This window comes from Aspergillus campestris (assembly GCF_002847485.1).
Source record: "Aspergillus campestris IBT 28561 chromosome Unknown P168scaffold_4, whole genome shotgun sequence".
NCBI classification, from domain to species: domain Eukaryota; kingdom Fungi; phylum Ascomycota; class Eurotiomycetes; order Eurotiales; family Aspergillaceae; genus Aspergillus; species Aspergillus campestris.
In genome coordinates, this window is record NW_020194339.1 from 169,358 (window position 1) to 189,079 (window position 19,722).

The 19,722-nt window shown below is 50.5% G+C and overlaps 5 protein-coding genes across 5 annotated transcripts; 3 read left to right on the forward strand and 2 right to left on the reverse strand.

Annotated features, from left to right (window-relative positions):
• Positions 1–1,965: 1,965 nt before the first annotated feature.
• P168DRAFT_265820 (TRAPP subunit BET5) lies at positions 1,966–3,304 on the reverse strand. Its single transcript, XM_024834933.1, has 5 exons — positions 3,154–3,304; positions 2,874–3,081; positions 2,671–2,816; positions 2,521–2,609; positions 1,966–2,472 (listed from the first exon to the last, which is right to left on the reverse strand). Exons 1-5 carry the CDS (start codon positions 3,188–3,190, stop codon positions 2,455–2,457), a joined length of 498 nt encoding a protein of 165 aa, XP_024693985.1. The 5' UTR covers positions 3,191–3,304; the 3' UTR covers positions 1,966–2,454.
• Positions 3,305–3,711: 407 nt separating this feature from the next.
• On the forward strand, positions 3,712–6,853 carry P168DRAFT_265824 (putative calcium/calmodulin dependent protein kinase). Its single transcript, XM_024834934.1, has 6 exons — positions 3,712–4,122; positions 4,320–4,395; positions 4,452–4,601; positions 4,678–5,469; positions 5,518–5,655; positions 5,707–6,853. The coding sequence occupies exons 1-6, from the start codon at positions 4,040–4,042 to the stop codon at positions 6,721–6,723; spliced, it is 2,256 nt and encodes a 751-aa protein (XP_024693986.1). The 5' UTR covers positions 3,712–4,039; the 3' UTR covers positions 6,724–6,853.
• A 1,127-nt stretch (positions 6,854–7,980) lies between these two features.
• On the reverse strand, positions 7,981–9,353 carry P168DRAFT_295860 (putative AT DNA binding protein; the record flags this gene model as incomplete). The annotated part of the gene is made up of 3 exons (XM_024838069.1): positions 7,981–8,849; positions 9,044–9,158; positions 9,312–9,353. 3 exons carry the CDS (start codon positions 9,351–9,353, stop codon positions 7,981–7,983), a joined length of 1,026 nt encoding a protein of 341 aa, XP_024693987.1.
• Positions 9,354–9,746: 393 nt separating this feature from the next.
• Positions 9,747–10,748, forward strand: P168DRAFT_122754 (uncharacterized protein). Its single transcript, XM_024832630.1, has one exon. It carries the CDS (start codon positions 10,141–10,143, stop codon positions 10,699–10,701), a length of 561 nt encoding a protein of 186 aa, XP_024693988.1. The 5' UTR covers positions 9,747–10,140; the 3' UTR covers positions 10,702–10,748.
• A 4,774-nt stretch (positions 10,749–15,522) lies between these two features.
• Positions 15,523–19,402, forward strand: set2 (SET and WW domain protein). Its single transcript, XM_024834935.1, has 4 exons — positions 15,523–16,343; positions 16,533–18,178; positions 18,232–18,312; positions 18,371–19,402. The coding sequence occupies exons 1-4, from the start codon at positions 15,749–15,751 to the stop codon at positions 18,968–18,970; spliced, it is 2,922 nt and encodes a 973-aa protein (XP_024693989.1). The 5' UTR covers positions 15,523–15,748; the 3' UTR covers positions 18,971–19,402.
• Positions 19,403–19,722: the final 320 nt, after the last annotated feature.

A 19,722-nucleotide genomic window follows, 5' to 3' on the forward strand; every position in this document is an offset into this window, starting at 1 on the left:
GTCCTCCACATTCTCCCAACCAACCCACACACACCAACCAAACAAGAAGAAAACCTGCCAAAAAGAACTTACCCAACCAATCACATGAAAAATCGACAATCCATCCATTCATTCAACTCGTGGCAAGAAGTCAACTTACCGCAATGATCCACCGTGGAGAAACCAGCTTTAGTCATCTCTCCATATACCCGATGAAAGCATGACGAGCGAATAATTTCCCGGATCTTCCCGTTCAAGCTTCGGCCTATCTATTTGGCCCCTTCCTAAATGAGATTAAGCTGCGGTGAATGTCGCTCTTGTCTCGTGTGCGCGGGTGGGTGATGGAGGGGCCATGTGGGGGGTGGGGTCTTTTCCAAACAGCATGCGACCATGTAGTCCTTCATACTGAGGAGATATTCACTACCTGGGTAGATAGATTGTATGTACGTAGTCTGTATGTATGCTACTACTATGTCCGTCCGTCCATCTGTGTATGTATGTAGGGCATGGAAGGCGATTATCACTATACATATCTAATGATATGCATGGTTAGATGATCAAGACGCATTGACAACCACGACGCAGTCAACTTCATCCGATCGATCAGTCTCCAGATAGCTGTTTCAGACTACCTACGCGGGCTAATACAGAAACAGCGCCAACCTGACTACCTGGAATGGGAACCTGCAGACTGCCCCATGTGGATGTACACTTGTACAGTAAACTACCTACTAAACAGGATGCGTCCCCACCAGTTAAACGGAGTATCTAGGAAACGAGATCCATTGACGGGAGGAGCCTGCGCGCAGGCCTGTCTGCATGGCAGATAGATATGATGTATTGTATCCGGCTACTTGGTCCACACTTTAGAAAGCTAGGTGAGATCTTGTGCGCTCTGGGTTAGTCTTCGGTTTCTCGCGCTGTGTGTGAGTGGAAGTAGACTGGGTCCTTGACTCCGTTTTGTTCACCCCACCGCGCCTTTTTTTCTATTGACCAGTGTGTCTATCCACATGTTGCTACCTTGTATGTTAGAAGAACGGGGGGGAAAGCAAGAAGTCACTAGCGATCGCGTTTACATTTGGTTTTATTCCATTTTCCATCTGACCAGTCTCTATCTATAAGAACAAAAGCATACTACGTACCTACTATGTATAGTATATCTTGCATGTGCACAATGACCCCACATAAACAACTGCAGGGATGACCATGACTATGACTCAATGAGACATCAAGATCACAGCATTTAGAGAAACACCACCAACCAACCACTCAGTATATCTCTTCCAAATCCCCCAACCTCACAGCTGTAAAAAACTATATGCATGCATCAAGCCCAATCAGTCCAGTCCAGTTCAGTAAACCAAGCCAAAGCACAGTAATAGTACAATCAACTTCCACCTACAAAATCTACACCCCAACCCAATCGAAACTCTATCTCCACCCGATGAGAATAGTCTATGATATCTACGTCACTGCATGCAGTCCACTTCCCCCCCGATCGGAGCCATGCCATGCCATCCATGCTGGATTCATGCAAGGAGCTGCTCGTCTACCCGACGGATTGGACTTGCATACCTAGTATATATATTATGTAACACTGTATGAATGGGATTGTCTTTGCTGATCTTGGTCTTGTCTAGTCTGGTCTGGTGTCCAATGCTGGAGGGTGGCGGGGCCCTCTCGTTCCCTCTTCCCCTCATGGATTGCCCGTCCACGTGCTACCGATGAATGAGATGGATGAGGTGAGTTAGGTGCTATCGAGTGTGGCACTGTCATGTGGGATGGCTGTGGTTGGGTACTGATTGCCGTTACCAAGTTGTCTTGGTATGGATTTCACTTTCTGAGTGGATGGGACTTGTGTTCATGGTATGGTATGGCAGAGCTAGGTGGGTTATGCTGTTGTGCTATAGTAGATGCATGGTCCTAGAGCTACTAGAGGTGTGTATCTGGGTCTTGGTATAGTTTAATAGGAACTGTTGGTTTTCCCCATCCTTTGCTATCTCTTGATTATTATTATGCTTTAGTATCTCTTGGTTCTCATAGTGAATCTCTATAATCCAGCTTCATCATTCAGCGTCTGTCCAATCATATACCCAAGCAAGCCATTGAATAGTAGGTGATAACCCACTTGTGTAGTCGTTTGGTGAGGGGAAGACGATACACCAGCAGTGGGTTCGTCTAACATCGTTAAGTGCTAGCTCGCGCTGGTATACACCGACGATAGATGCGGGGCTATGGTGTTCGCCATCCGCCGCATCGATGACCAGAGCAGTTCAGTCTTTCTCCGCAGAGCATTGGCCCGATGCTGTCTAGTAGCTCTGGTCTAGTGGGACTCGAGGAGGTGGGAACACCGCGGCGGAATACGACTGACCCTCAAGAACCCGCTTCGAGCCTTCGGCGCCGGGCAATCTCTCGGCTGTCGATTTTGGGATGTGGAGAAGCTAAGACCAGACCGAGCGTTTCTCGGATGGTCGCTCAAGCTAGGACCCGAGTCTGCTATCACATGAGTACAGCACATTATAGCCTGAGGGGGAGACATACCACGAATTGTTCTAGCGATTCCTCAAAAAGCTCATTGTTGACTCCAATGCCGCCCGGATGTTCCGTGGGCGATAATGGGTTCTTGACCACTGGAGAACAATCATGTCAGTAGTCGTACGCGGAAGCGGCTAACGTGAGATCCCAACGCACCGTATTCCACGAAAAGGTTGATGTAAATCTGCTGCAGTGCAACCCGCATACTGGGGCTCTTGAGGTCGGTGAGCATGACGAACTTGATGTTCGTCGGGGTTTCGTAATAGTGGAGTTGGTATTGACTGGTGCAGTAGGAAACGAAGCTGGTCGCAAAGTCAACCACCAGCTCGGTCGCGCGAACGAATGAGGTAAGTTCTCACCTATCATCCTCGCCCCCCAGTTTGCGCACCATATTCCGCAGAGAGAAGACCGTGCCGAAGATCAGTTTGGCGTCATCGTCGGTCGTCCGGTCAGACTGGCCGATGGCCGCGGGAAGTCCATTGGTCGGCGCTGGCAACTCAGAATTCGCACGAGATTTTCCAACGACGGCTGGTCGCGGGAGCCAACGCTTCTTGTAGATACACTCCGCTAGAACCGCGACAAGACGTTGGTCAGTTATGCGGCGCAGTGGATGTCAGGGGGCGGGAACGGAAGGATTACCATGACGGTCGAAGATGTAGAACGAGTAGACAACCATTGTCGAGGATTTCGATTAGGCTGATAGATCTCAACCGCCCTCTATCAAACTGAGAATCAGACACCGACGAACGAGAACCCCGTGGATCAGGTATCACAAGATGGAGTAGGTGAGTGTTGTTGTTAAATTAGACTCTTGAAATTCCCCTAGTTTGGGACAACAAGCATGCGCGTGGGCGGTGAACCGCTGACGGGGCGGCAGATCGCTTATCGATAATGATGGAGTATCATTGTATCATTTGTATGATTACAACTATCAGTACTGGGTTAGTGACGGATTATATGAACGCTCAGTGTATGATAATAATAATAATAATATGAGATGTAATTATAGTATCTGTTTTCGAATATTTGTGATACATTTTCAAGGATCCAACCCCGTATAACTGACCCTGCGTCGATATAGATTGGGTAATCTAACGGAGTATGGAATTAATTACATACCAACCATGGCTCTTTTCCCCACCGCCGCTCACTCTCACCACGAAGTTCCAGATTCTCCTCCCAAACAACAACTCTATTATTGTTCGCTGTTGATCTTCTATTTTTACCAACATCCAGGGAAAACAGAGACGCCTTCTCACGCCCCTCCCCCCGTTGTTCTATCTTACTTTCTCCTCCCTCATACGAACGTCTCTTCCTCCGACATCCCCCCACCTTCTCGATCGCTGTTGTCACCCAACAACCCCTCCTCTGGCCTCCCCGACTTCCCCACATCTGACTGTAGGCATCCGAGTTCTCGCGCAATTCTGTGGTTTCATCGAGGGGCATAACGACAGACAAATACCGCAAGCCACCTCTTGTTGTTTTTCGGGCCACTGGGCTGCTACTTCATTGGCTTCGAATTTCAATGGCCGCTGAAAATGCCGACTTTCCCTTAAAGGATGCTAGTCGGAAAGCCCAGCGCCCGACCATTCGTCCTGTTCGCTATACGTACGTTCTATTTTATTATAGCCTGGTCCTTGGTTTTTTGTGTGTTATCGTCGCGTTGGCCGTGTCGGTCGAGCGAATGCGATATAATCCTATTGTCGTACATAGGGTACGCTTCGCGTCGTGGTCACGGTTTCTGCGGTCATCTATAGTTTATATCTTACCAGAACTGATTGCTGACGTCAACCCTTATAATATAGATCGACCCCTTCTTCTTCTTTTGAAAGTCCGCGGAGACATCATCACCGAAATCCGATAGCCAGGCGCCCAGTGAAGGTTGCTCTCCAGGGATCGCTACTTTCTGCTGCAACCTACTGACCCGCTGGTAACAGGAAACGTTAAACGCTCGCTCCGAGTATAGAACAAGCCAAGACGATGGCACCGCAGAGCACCGAATCAACCAGTATGTGATCAAACAGGAGATCGGACGGGGGTCCTTTGGAGCCGTGCATCTTGCCTCGGATCAGTTCGGGAACGAATTCGTAAGGATCATTTCATGTCACCACCTATGACAGTTCCATCACACGATTGATTGCTGATCTGGCCGTGCGAACACAGGCGGTTAAGGAGTTCTCCAAGTCACGGCTGAGGAAGCGTGCGCAGTCCCATCTCTTGCGACGGCCCCGGGGTCCCAAACGTCAAGCAGATGGTTTCAATTCCCCGCTTCACCGTCGCCCACCGTTGGGGGAGGATCAGAAGGAAAATGCTCTCTACCTGATCAAAGAGGAAATCGCCATCATGAAGAAACTGCACCACAGCAACCTCGTGTCTTTAATAGAGGTGCTAGATGACCCGACGGAGGATTCACTATACATGGTCATGGAGATGTGTAAGAAGGGCGTGGTGATGAAAGTCGGGCTCGAGGAAAGGGCAGATCCTTACGACGATGACTTATGTCGCTGTTGGTTCCGCGATTTGATCCTCGGCATTGAGTACCTCCATGCCCAGGGTATCGTACATCGAGATATCAAACCCGATAACTGTTTAATCACAAATGACGACGTTCTCAAGGTCGTCGACTTTGGCGTGTCCGAGATGTTTGAGAAGGATTCGGACATGTTCACGGCGAAATCGGCTGGCTCCCCTGCGTTCCTCCCGCCAGAGCTATGCGTTGTGAAACACGGTGATGTTTCCGGGAAGGCCGCCGACATTTGGTCTATGGGGGTCACGCTATATTGTCTCCGATATGGCCGTCTGCCGTTCGAAAGGCAAAGCATTTTCGAACTTTACGAAGCCATCAAGAACGACCCGGTTATATGCACAGGGGAGGAAGATGGCGAGTTCAAGGACATGATGGCCCGGATCTTGGAGAAAGACCCGGCGAAGAGAATTTCCATGGAAGAATTGCGAGTAAGTTGGAATCCTCATTCGCGCGAAACGTCTCTCACATAAAAACAGGCGCACCCATGGGTAACAAAAGGTGGCTTGGATCCTCTACTACCGGAAAGCGAGAACACCGCGGAGATTATTGAATTCCCGACTGAAGAAGAAATGGATTCGGCAATCACAAAGACCATTGGCCATGTGCTTGCTGTGGTAAGCTTCTTTGCTGGAATCTGGTTTACAGGATATACTAACATAGACTAGATGAAAGCCGTAAAGAAGTTCAAGAAGCTGATTGATCCGACAAAACCGGAATCCCCTATGCAAAGTTTCCTTGGCCAAGGATACGAATCCAATTTCGTTGCGCCCCCGCTTGAGATGGAAGCCGACGAGAGCTTTTCCGCCTTCCCAATCCCAAACAAAACCCAGAGTCTAGATGCAGACTACAGGAAGGCATGGGAGCGGGAGAGCGTCATCAAAGGGCATCACCCGCTGCGCGGGTTCTCACCGTCCAACGGACCACCAGATAGCATCAACAGACCTACAGCCAGCTCGAAGCTCGAAAGAAAGGACTCCGGCTCAATACGAAGCTTCAATTTCCGCGGCGACGCCACCGAAGACGCACACAACATCTCCACCCCGCAATCCCCCCAAGTCCCACTCTCCCGCGCCAGCTCAGCAACCACCAAACGCAGCGTCGAAGGAACGCGAGGCCACGCACGGGATCCCCTCGAAGAAGACTTCCCCTTCCTCTTCATCGGCCCATCCAGCTACACGGGTCACCCATTCGAAGACCCAGCCGAGCCCGAAGCCAACGAACCCATCTCCGAAGATCCAGCCGACAACATGGTATCCGCCGAACCATCCGAAATGATGGACGTAGACCCAATCGTCAGCGAATCCCCCGGCGCCGCCGAATTCGACATCTACGAAACAGCCTACCGCAAAGAAATCGAACGCATCCACGCACGCACATTCCCCCGCGAAGGCACAACCCCCAAGGTCTACCTCACGCGCCGCGTAGACGGCAGAGACGATGTCATGAGGCTTCTTGGCGAGAAGCCTAGCAGCAGTCTCAGCTCTGCCATCGACGCAATGAGAGCTCAGTCGGCGGGGGGGGAGCAGCAACAACATCCATATCCTTCAACTTCAACTTCAACACCCATACCGGTTCCAAATCCCACTCCATCGTCTGCGACGGGACCACCACTCCCTGAGGAGACTTCGCGCGCTAGATTGCGCTCGTTCTTGGGTCGTGTTAGGGGTAGTCGGGGGCTTTGATCTTGATTTATCAATGGAAGGAATGGTATATTATAATAAATCGATTTGGATCTAGAGAATACATATAGAAAGACTTGGTTGGTTAATTCGGATAGCGAGGTATAATCATAATAGTATGCACGTGATTGAGGGCTATGGTGTACGCAGAAATTATATATATACAGATATTGATTGATGTCCCGAAAATGGCGCTCATCAACAAACACCGTTTGTTTGACATTCTATTCTGGTTTGTATTTACTACCATTGATCAGTTCAAGATCTGGCATATACCCATCTATACAACTTATCCCTATCTAAAGTTAAGACTCCCAAATCAGTCATACTAACACATGGATTACAACCCCCACGATCCATATATCCACTCTACTCCATACTTCAAGCTATATTATGATACTCAGTTTACTATACCATCGCATATATTCTTTCTATCAATCAATCATTCATTCAAAGACTCCCTGTACATAGATAGACTTGCGTAAAGATCATGTCGATCATTAATAATTTGTACAGATATGTAAGAAAGTGGACATTAAGATGTGATATTTTCCCGGTGCAGCAGGGAAAAGAGAAGAACGAAGGAGAGAATAAAACCACGTAGAAGATGATGATAAGATAAGCTTGGCGGAAGATAGCGCCATCAAGAAAGAAAGTGAAATTGGCTGGGTCAAAGTTCAGTCATATTGCTCATTCAGCTGAGAAAAATAAAGTCTGTAGTAGATACTGGGGGAAAGATCCCCAGGTAAAAGCCTCAAATGAAAGAAAGGCGTAATTAGGGAAAGTTCGATCGCTATGCAGACTGGATCGTATTCATGTCAATCAGTTCACGGGATCATCAAGGTTCGGGCCTTTAAAAGAACATGAAAAATTCATTATGCGCAGACCGGGCCATTTCTTTGGGGTCCAGAAGCCTGCAGGGGGTGTTCTCGCCTGGTACTTCAGGACCAATTATCCAAAGTGAAAAGCAGAAGGAAAGGTCGGTGGAAATTAATAAGACTCGACAATCGAGCCACAGAGATTTGAATAGAAGCGAGAAATGAAAGGCGAAGAAGTAACGGAAGGAAATGCCGTACGGCGGATGTGTCGATCGTAGCTCTCATCAAAACTCGTCTTGGTCTGCAAAGAAATTGGGTCTGTATCAAAGCTATCTATCGCTCATAATCGACGATATCGTTCATTCATGGTGTCGCAACGGATATTTAGCAAGTCGAAAGGATAAGGGGATAAAGGAAGAAGGTTCGGATTGTTGAACAAGCATTATTCGGCCCGCTTGTCAAGGGACGGCCCTATCGGCAGCTCCGGCGCCGTGGTGGGAGGGTCATCTGGACGCCGAGGGGGCGGGTGAAGCAGCGTTCTGCGACTGCTGTCTGCGTAAGGTATTCGGTCTGGGAATAAAGGATCGTAGGCTCGGTCTCCAGTATCCATTCGCGACAGCGTTTCCCTCCGGCCGAAGTGCAGCGTCTGCGGAGAAGGAAAGGAGTGTCTCATTTCAGCCGGCCGTGGAAGTTCTCGCATTACCGACCCCAACTCCGGGTTTGGTAACTCTCGGGCTCGATCGTCGTCGCTGGGCCCCATTGGTGCTATCCGCCTTGCCGGCAGCGGTGCGTACCGCAGCTCGGGCTGTGGGACGCTGGGAGGTCGACTGCTGGCGCTGGGCGGCAATGAACCGCTCAGCGGCTCGACGGCAGACGGGCTAGTCGGAGTCGATGGAATTTTGATTTTGTGGGAATTTGATCGTCTCGGGGGCGGGTATGGTTCTCCGAGGGCTTCGGCCACCGCTTTACGTCGTTGGGACTCGGCTTTGCTGGGCCGACCTCGTTTTCGCGGTGGCTCGTTTCGAGCGGTTCCGCTCTCTGAGCCCGGTGAGATGAGAGCCGAGAAGCCACTCTCATTGCCAAAAGGAGGGGCGCTGGTCGTTGGGCGGGGTTGGATTGCACGCGGCGCGAGGATCGGCTTATCTGATGGCAGAATCGGCCGCTTCCGAGGGTTGATGCTGTCCAGCGGAGCTGCTGGCGGTGCGGATGACTCGTGCCGTGGAGGACAGGGTGCGTAGTTTTGAGGGACCGGTGCTTGGACGTGTTGGCACATGCCCTGGAAGGCCCACTGACACGAATTCAGAGAACGCCCTGAACGCCGCGGAGATTAGCACAATTCGGCGTTTGTCGGTTTCAAGGGCGTAAAGAAGAAAAAAATGGAGAAGAAAAGACTAGGAGAAGGAAAAAGCGGGCCTGGAACAGGGTCGAGCGAGAGTCTCAGTCGTATGGAGTCGGGCTGCGAGCGGTACTTCACAGCACAAGCAGCAAAAGCGGGGGAATTGTACCTGAGGGAAGTGGGATATCCGCCCAGCTTGGAGTGATATGGAAGTCCCGGATGAGTTTAACCAGATGAGTCGAAGGGACTTGGGCCTTCTTCAAAATCTCGGTGAGCAGAGTGTACTAGATGTTGTCCCGATTAGTTACATTGTCACCTGGCCCATGCGTACAAGGCACGACCACCCCGACGGCCCTATTCTGGGCAGGCTGGCTGGTCCATGTACACATGGGAAAAACAGAGGCGGGGAAGAGATGAGAGGACTGTGGCATCCGTACCTTCTCCTCCTCGGTCCAGGGCCGTTCTGGTAGATTCGACATATCCAGGGGACCATGGAAGCAGCACTGGCGGGCTTCCCTCCTCGGTAAACAATTCAACAAACGAGCGCGGAGCGAATCATGCGCGAGCGAACCCAGTAGGAGAACAGATATAGAAAGATGCGTCACGCGACTACGGGCAGCACAAGAATACAACAAGCCCAACAAACGCCCCAACAGGAGACAAGAGCCAAGATAGAACAATGAAGAACAGATCAAACACAAAACAGCAAAAACAGAACGTTACCACAGAGCCTCCCAAACGGAACAATGCGTCTACACCAGTGTATAAACACGTGGTTGTCCAGACAGGAATCAGAAAGTGGACTAATGGCGCAACAAGGGAAGATCAAAGAGTATTGGCAGTACGAGGAATCGAGGACAGTCGAAGTAGAGAGGGGGGAGGGTTAAGGCACATGGAATAAACAGCAGACATTGAAGATTGGACCAACGCTCATTGAAATGAAATTCATAAGAGACCGTAAACGACGCACCACGGGTGACAGCGAGGAAAGAAATAGCGAGAGAAGTGGGGATCCTGTAGAGAGAGGGAGGGAGGAAGAGAGAGAGCGAGAGCGAGAGACGATAAGTCGACAAGTACTTCTATGCTTGCATCGAATGCCGCGGGTCAACGCGTGTGGGGGGGAGTGGGAATGACTTGAGATTCGGGGAAACTCAAATCAAAATAAAAGAAGAAAAACCAATCAAGACACGCAAGAAAAACAAATATAATCGAAGAAAAGATTAAAGAAAGTAAGTCAAGATCGAAAGAGAAAGAGAGAAAAAATAAATGAATAAAAAAAGACGGAAGAGAAAGGGTGAATATGACAGAGGGGGGAATCAAGAGATGTGGAGGGAGATCCTGACGGGGCCGGAGATCGAATGGATTCCTGGAACAAACAGGTTCAATGATACATATTGTCATCAATCGTCAAAAAGGATAGGGAGTCAAGCATCGACGAAAAGGGCTCAAAGGGGAAAAGTCCACAGAAGCGTGAGAAGAGGGAACCGATGCAGTCGGCACGTAACACTCTATCTCTCCCAGGAGCTTTTTCTAGCCAAACGGACTTTAAATTCGGAACTGCGCAGGGCAGACGCCGCAGGCATGCGTCTGGGTAGGTGGTCAGAGGAAAGCTGCAGGGACTCTGGTCACCTCGGCTCTGGTCCAGTTCTTCTTTTTAATATTTTATTTCTCCTTTTTCGGGGGAGGTTCGATCTTTCCGTTCTTTCCCCAAGCTGTCTGTTTCTGCGGTCTCCCAGCTGCGCGCCAGTTGAAATTCCTTGGGAAAGGTACAAGGAGCACGAGAGATTAACCCTAAGAAAGAGCCAAGGGACAGGGGGGAAGGACTAAAAAAAATAACAACAATAATACTAAATGAATATGAAATAAGAAAGAATAATAACGATGGGACAATTGACGATGGGACCAACCAGCCCAGGTAGGATTAGTGGGAGTAGTACACAGGGTAAGGAAGATGTTTCAAAACCAATGGTTTCAGATGACTTTCAGCGTCCAAGCACCTTGTTGGAGCGGGAGGGGAAGGGCAAGGGTTAGGGAGAGGGAATCGGAGGAGGGGGGGGGGAATAAAATAATAAAATAAAAATGAAAATAAAATAAAGAATAAATCAAATTGCAAAAATTGGGAAATTAAGAATGGGAATAAAAATAATAAAAGAAGGGCAGAAGGATCGTAGGTGCACAAACAACACACTCACAGAAAAGAGGGGCGCATTAGTTTGTGAATTCCCCGAACAAGGGCTAGAAACTAGGAAGAGACCAGGAGGGGCGCGAACATGGAGAGGAAAAGGCTAGGATGCACAATGCTGGAAAGGATGGAATAGCTTGGATGGATCTATAGAGCATGGGGGAGGTGGGCGATTAAACCACAATAACAGCAACAACAATAATAAGCAGTAACTAAAATCCCAGACTGACGGTGGCAGATACTTGAATCAACCTGACAGATAGGTGAAGAATTGATCCAACAGCGATGGCTTCCACTGCACTTTTTGACCCACTGTATATAGAAGGACTGTCGTCAGAAGGATTCAAAACAATATTAGAAAAGTGGGGAGGAAAAGAATGAGAAAATAGATTCATGTGCTCGTCAGATTATGGACTAATCAAAAATAGTAAAACTAAAGCAAAGAAGATAACATGAGGATAGAGACCGAAACGAGAAGGGGGAAAATAAATAGAAGCAATAATACCATGAGGGGACGCGAGAAACGGGACAGAGACAGTGAGAGAAAGGACTCAGGTACCTCGAACTCGCCGCCTGCGTCTGCTCCGGTTCGCGCGTCCATACGCAGCATCAGGCAGACCCTCTTTCGCGGAAAGCGGCGGATGCGATAGGTAGGTTGGGAGCATCATGGGTGATAGGCGCTGTCTGATAGGTGAACGCGGACGCCCCAAGACATTGGATCAATGGACTAGTCCGCGATAATTAATCGTGTTGCGCCAGACCGGACGAAGCTTTCGAAGTGAAAGCGAAGTGATCGGGGCTAGCTCCCGGAAGAAGGAAGTAGCGAGGTCGATCCCATGCCGGTGGCAGGTCCTCATTTCTGTACGGTTAGAAACCGTCCATGGACTCCGTTGAGCGCCGTACATTGGGCCCGTTGATGATAGCGGCAATGCCTCGAGCAATGACAGGCAGACGGAATGGTAGCAGCGGAGGTGGATGATAACCGCAAAGTGGGGACCAGGGCTCCGCAATAGACGCAGACCAAAGCAAAATCCTGGAGGCTGGGTCAATGAGACGGGTCCCGTTCATTAGCATTAGTTTGGAAAGCAATGGAACGACGCTTTTGCAAGGACAGGGGACCGGCCTGATTTCTCTGGCCAGAACGGGTTTGGCCGTGGCGAAAAGCCACCTGTCTCCGTTTTCCTTCCCTGCAAATCGGGAGAGGGAAAAGGAAAGAAGAAGAAGAAAGGAAGACGGAAGGGCCGTTGGATAGATCCAGAATGAGGGATGAAGCAGGGAACGGATATTGGATGACCACCATTTGAAGTAGAATCGGAGAATGGAGACAATTTCATAATAATAGTGATCGCAAATTGCTTCACAAACCTCTCACAGCGACTTTTTATCTTCTTGTGTTCCTTCTATTTTCTTTTAATTTCTTCCTTTTTTTTTTTTTTTTTTCTGTTCAATCTTTGATTTCTCATCTTTCACTCTGATTTTTTCGTTCAACGCTCCGCTATCCCCCTTGAGCCCGGGGGAAGGAGGAAGGAAGATACTAATCAGTGCCTAGCAGTAGGGGGTGGAAAGCGTAGCCACTCAACAAGCAGATTCTTCACCCCACAAGGCAGCGCGCTTGAGAGACACCAAGATGTCGGTGGTCTCGATAGGCGTAGCGCAGGACTAGACTGCGTTGCCGCTGATTTTCATTTGACGGGTCGAGAATCGAGTGGTGGACAGGTATTATTAGCAACGGGGAGCAGCGAGTAATCAGCGGCGTAGGAATTGATCGAACAAGAATGGTCCATGCACGAGAACCATCGGGCTGCAGGAGAGATGCAGCGCCCCGCCGATTTGAATCAACCGTCCGAGTATAGCGGCAGATTTAGTCTTGGGGGTAAATCAGGAGTCTGTCATGGGTTGTGGTGGTCTTTCTGACAGTGCTAGGGATCCCAACCAGTAGAAGCATACTGTGAGTAGAGACAGAAATGACCTTGTCCTGATCATTGTGAACCCGGTAGGAATGAAGAAAAGACCAGGGGAAGAAGAGATGGAAGTGAGAGTTGACCAGGGAAGGGGAAAGGAGAATCCACCGTCAGATAGTGATTCTTGGCAGGCGGGATGAGGTAAGCCAGACAACAACCTGGTAGGAGGACAGAGACAGGAAGTACCAGGTACTTTACTCTACTGTATACTATACCTACCACAGAAGTACCAGTGACTTTGGCAGACGACAGAAGATCTAGTTGCCCCACCTCTCAGGTACCCGGCACGCTTGTACTTTCCGACCCATGGTACGGTATTACCCGGTACTTGGATATGGAGTCTTCATTGTATCTATAGTAATGCTGTAGAATGATTAAGATGATGTAGAAATAGAGAGAGACAGATAGCGATGGATAGAGATATTGAGAACAGGAGAATATGTCATTCATCTAGGCATTGACAGTTGAGTGGCTTTAGTTACTCCATCCATGCCCCACCCCACTTCTATTGTTTATTCATGTTATTTTTTTCTAATTATGGTTGATTTATTTCCTCCAAACAAAGTCCATGTACCTCACTTACCCACCGTGTCGCGTTCTACCTCCTCGTTGGTAACCATATGCTCACTGTCTAATCATTTCTCTTCTGACTGTCTCTTGTAGATCACCCACCGCAGTCAAATATCGTCGCACTGTCCATTAAATGGCGATCGACATATGGACGGTGGAATGATTTACCCGACAACGTATCCTCTCCATTAGCCAGATGAACCCTGAACAGCAAGACGTTCGATGCAACACCCGTTCGCGAGCAAAGTCTAATGTCCATTGGCCCAGTCCATGGCCAGTCCATGACCCGTGTGGCTGATCTTCTTTATCGGTTGAAAATCGGTGGTGCGCCTGTCCATCGGCAGCAACACCAGCATGGGGCAAGAAAACTTTCCAGCACTATGCATGGAGCGACCAATATAGGTACACTATGGAAGACCCCCTGATCGTTATGATCTGGCGACGCGCATTGGTCACTGGGTCGGATTCGGATCTGCAGCTGCAGCTTCCAACCCAAATACGAACCGTCGCGTCCAATCGTTACCCGCCTCCTCTTCCGAAACATCCCCGTTTCGAACAACGGTGGAATACTCCGAGTTTGACACGGCATTATTATGTTTTTTTGGTGGACAGTGGTCCTGCGGCCCTGATTCCTGACGCGTTTCATCGTACTTGATGCGCATCATCGGATCCCCATCATCCTCATCATCCCGGCTCTGTCCGTGCACTACTGCTACTCAAGGCAAGGTCTTTAAGTTTGGATTATCCAACTGGAGCCTCGTGGCCAATGATCTCGTATCGGAATAGTCCATCTTCTTGGAATTGGTTGGAAAGTAACGTTCCATGCGGCTGATGTCTGCATTCTCCATCTCTTCAGCTCCACGGAGTACCACCTCTCTCCTCTACTCGACCTTTTATGGCTTGGGACACCGGGACACGGGTCCGAGCTAGATCAAGGTCCTGCAGATTTGTTGTCGATTTCGAATCTGGCTCCGGTGTAACTACATCTGTCCCCCCTTTTTGCCTCGTCTGCTCTGTTCCTTGGTTTTCTTTTCCCTTTCCTCTTTCCCTTTCACATTTTCTTTTCTTTGTTCGTGTCTAAAATATATTGCCCACAAGTGTCTTCTGCAGCCATCCCGGTGTACTTTTCTGGATGGACTCGTACTGGGACAGAACACCCCCGAGTTCGGTCCGGCAAAATCGAGTCGAACAGAGCCGAATGCGACTCCAATCTCACCAAAGACAAAGACCATCCTAATCACCGGGTTCATTACTGGAGTGGCAATGCTGACAGTTAGTAAACCATAGTCACGTTCGCCGTTGTGTCAGCACGCCCGAAGCCATGGTAAATAAGGCCTACCCCAATCTGGGGGAAAAAGCAAAGCATACAGCTTGACTACAGAACATACGAGGCTGAGAGAATTTGGGACTTCCACAGTGGGCCAATCCCCTGGTCACTGCAAGATGCTAATCTGGACAATGTGGATCTGGCTGAGTATCAGCAGAACCTCACTTGGTCAGTGAGGAGATGGTGTTCAATCTCCTTTGTCTGTGCCCGCTGTGACTTATATTGCTGTTTCCAAGTCATGACTGACAATAGAACTGGAGTGAACTGGCATTGACAGGAACAATGGATGTTAGACCGATAGCTAGAGATTTCGAGAATGAATAGCCAAATGATTGTGACCCCGGTCACAGTCTCAAACAACAGATGAATGAATCACTTCTGGGAAGTCCTCATCCTATTGAGAAGAAAATAAGAATAAAATTGTATACCAAATGCTATAAAAGACCCCAGTTGAGAGCAAGAACAGGCTGACTAGACGCCCTCTCGATGCATTTCTTGGCGCCCGCGCGGGAAAAAAAAAGGTGACTTGATTGAACCAAAAATGGTTCTCCGGCATCCCAAGCCTCACGTTCCCCAATTCCGACCTCGCCTCTCCTCTCCTCTCCTGTCCCTCTCCCTCCTTTCCTCCCTCTCTCTCTTCTTCCTCCCCTCCCCTCCCCATCTCGACCTATCTTCTCCAACCCGCTTCCACCACCCATCCAACCTCACCCTATCCACGCCCTGAACGCCTCGCCACGTCACACAACGCGCGCAACGCCCTCCCCCATCGGCGCATTGTCCCTCCTCCCACTGGCCCCTCGATAGTTCGTGTGCGCGCGCGCTGTCCGTGTCGTCATGTCCCCTCATGACCGCGCGGACCGTCAGTCAGAATCCGTCGTCGCCGACGCGGTAACCGCGATGAAGCTGGACCCCAACAAAGACACTCCTCCCGCCGGGGATCAGCCGTTTCTCGGCACCACCAATGGAGGAGGTTCCGCGTTTCCCGACGACAGCGACGGAGGCTTCTCCTCCGTCCGCTCCCAGCATCCCGACGAGCGCAACAACGTGTCCCTGTCGCCCGGTGAATCGCGATCTGCGTCTCGGTCGTCCCCTGTCAAGAAGGAAGAAGAAGAAGAAGAGGTGAAAGACGAGCTAGACAGCGATGGTCATGTGGATGGCGATGGCGATGGTGACGATGGTGACGACGATGGCGAGGAAGAGAAGGTCGGCGGCGACATCACCGTCAAGCTAGAACCCGGGCAACCTCCCAAGTTGACCCGCAGTTCTTCGCAGAAGGTCGTGCCGCGACCGCCGCAGCTATTCACGGACCTACCCGACAGCACCGCCGAGGCGAAGTCGACTTTTGGCATGATGAATATGTGCACCTACGCCAATAAATACATGGGATATACGGAACATGCGATGGAGTGTGATTGTGCTGAGGAATGGGGTAAGTGGTTCGAAGATTTGGTCTTCTCCAGTCCGATGATATTACCCCCCTTTTCGTGCGTGTCGTTGTATTTGTATGCCAGGTGGTGATGGTGCCCCACCTCAGCCTGTCCCCTCTACATCTTAAGACTTCCACGCATATTGTCTAATTACCTGAATACCCGGGTCAACAAATGCTAATAAACAGCAGAACCCTCTGTCGGGAAAAATGTCGCATGCGGCGAGGATTCCGATTGTATCAACCGCGCAACCAAGATCGAGTGCATGGGCGACTGCGGATGCGGGCCAGAATGCCAAAACCAACGGTTCCAGCGAGCGGAATACGCCCCAGTGGCAGTGATCAAGACCAAGAAAAAGGGCTTCGGGCTGCGTGCCGAAGCCGATCTGCGATCGCACCAGTTCATCTTCGAGTACGTGGGCGAGGTCATCAACGAGGGCCAATTCCGACGGCGAATGAGGCAGTACGATGAAGAGGGTATCAAGCACTTCTACTTCATGTCCCTCAGTAAGGGCGAATTCGTGGACGCGACCAAGAGGGGCAATCTCGGCCGATTCTGCAACCATTCGTGTAATCCGAACTGCTACGTCGACAAGTGGGTCGTCGGGGAGAAGCTCCGGATGGGCATCTTCGCCGAGCGCGACATCCAAGCCGGCGAGGAACTCGTGTTCAACTACAACGTTGACCGCTACGGGGCCGACCCCCAGCCATGCTACTGCGCAGAGCCAAACTGCACGGGCTTTATCGGTGGCAGGACACAGACCGAGCGCGCGACCAAGCTCCCCAACGCCACCATCGAAGCCCTGGGCATCAGCGACGCCGACGGCTGGGATACAGCGATAGCGAAGCGACCTCGCAAGAAGAAGACAGGCGAGGACGACGAGGAATACGTGGACAGCGTGCAACCCAAGTCTTTGGAAGAGGACGGCGTCACGAAAGTGATGGCAGCTCTCATGCAATGCAAAGAGAAATGGATCGCCGTCAAGCTCCTGGGCCGTATCCAGCGGTGCGACGACGAGCGCGTCCGCAACCGCGTGGTCAAAATGCACGGGTACCAGATCCTCAACTCGCAGCTGGCCATGTGGAAAGAGGACCAGAACGTGGTGCTGCAGATCCTGGACATCCTGGACAAATTCCCTCGTCTGACGCGGAACAAGATCATCGACTCCAAGATCGAGTCGACTATCCAGCCTCTCGCGAGCTGCGGGGACGAGCGCGTGGAGAAGAAGGCCGCCGCGCTGCTGCAGGTGTGGGCGACTCTCGAAGTTGGGTACCGCATCCCTCGGATGAAGAGGGACCCCAACACGACTGCGCAAGCCGTCAACCAGTTCGAGCGACGGGAGGCCAGTCGCGCCGAGCGACGACGGTCGAAATCGCGGTCCCGCTCGCGGTCGCGGTCACGGTCGATCGAAGCGCCGCGTGGTCCCGCCGCGCAAGGCCGACAGGGCCACGGGGGGAGGAACTCCCACCACCACGGCCACGGTCACGGCCACGGTCCGCGGTCATTCCGCCGGCAGTTCCAGCCTCTGCCGTCGGGGTGGTTCGCTGCCGAGTCGAACGGCAGGACATACTATTACTCGGCTCGGGGGGACACCACATGGACGAGACCTACCGCACCGGCGCCTCAACCTCCACCGGCACCAGCGAAAGAGTCCCGGGACAAGGCGCTCCAAGATATCATCGACGGCATCATGAACGCCAAGGAGAACACGCCCAAGGAGAAGACAGGCACGCCGGGGACGCCGCAGACGTCGAAACCCACACCTGATAAACACGAGGGGCGCGAGAAATGGCGGAACTACAGCGAAGAGAAGCAGAAGAAGCTGTACGAGAATACCGTACGTCAACGACCCCAAGAAGCACACCATAACAGACCGACTAACAAACACAGTTATTCCCGCACGTCAAATACGTAGTCGACAAGTTCAAGCACAAGCTCCCGAAAGACGACCTAAAGCGCTACGCCAAAGACGTAAGCCACTTCACTCCATTACAAAAAGTCAATCACTAAATACTAATCCGAAATGTAGGTGGCCAAAAAACTCGTCAACTCAGACTTCAAAAACCACCGCGTGGAAGACCCGACCCAAATCGACGAGAAACAGCAAAAGAAAGTCAAAAAATACTGCAAAGAATACTTCGACAAAGCCGTCGCCAAGCACCGCGCCTACGAGCATCGCAAGAACGAAAAGTCCAGGCCCGGAACAGACCGCGATTCCAAGGCCACAGACACTCCCAACGGGGCGGGGGCCAGCGATGACGAGCTGGACGTGAAGATGTCTGATGACGAGGGGGATAACAATAATGATGATAATAAGGAGACATCGCCAACGGCGACAGAAGGCGGCATCAAGCGAAAGAGAACAGGCACAGCAACTGAAGACGACGCGATGGCAGCTACAAAACGACAGCGGTCGTCGACGCCGCCTCCGCCGCCTCCTCCGCCTGACGGGGAGCCTCCTAACAGCGACGACGCGAATATGTCGACCCCGGCTGGGATGGACATGGAACAACCGATCGATACGCCTCCGCCGCCGCCTCCGCCTCCTGGTGATGATCGGTGCATGACGCAGGAGGAGAGGGATGAGGAGGATATGCCGTCGCAGATTGAGGTCGGGGGGGGAGTATAAGACTTCTTCTTCTTTCTTATCTGCAACTTCCACCTACTCCTCCTTTTGAACATGACATCTTCTCACCTCACCTCAGCCTACCTATACCCATCACTCTCTTCACCTACCCACCTCCCTCCCTCCCTCCCTACCTACTACCCACCCACCTATCTACCTATTACCACTACTATCACTATTAAGCATATCCCACCCAGGCAGGAGTTCGGAGTAAAAAAGGGACGGTCAATTGAATTTGATTTGATTCGATTCGATTTGCCTGTCCCATCCTGGCGATGAACATGAATTGAATTGAATTGACTTGACTTTGAGCATTATTTTCTTCTTTCCACTTTTTCAATATCAACTTTTCTTCTCTTCTTCTCTTCTCTTATTTTGTTTTCTATTTATTTGTTTATCATTACTACTTTTTATCTTTGAATACCCCATTACTTTTTTATAACTAAATAACTTACTTGATTATAACTTGACTTGACTTGACTAAACTATACCTATAACTTAACTATAACTACAATCTATCCATCTACCTACCTACCTACTAGTCTTGTAAGTACCTACCTTGTAGGCTGGCTGATGAATAGATAGCTATCTCTAGCTGCATAGCTAGGTAGCTACTCAGGTATAGTAGGTACGTACAGTGCTTACTACAGATACTTAAACTACACATGCAGTGCACATACAAGACAGACAGATCATCTATCAGTAATTCAGCCAAATATTCCAGTAGATCCAATCAGATACCATCCATCACGTTG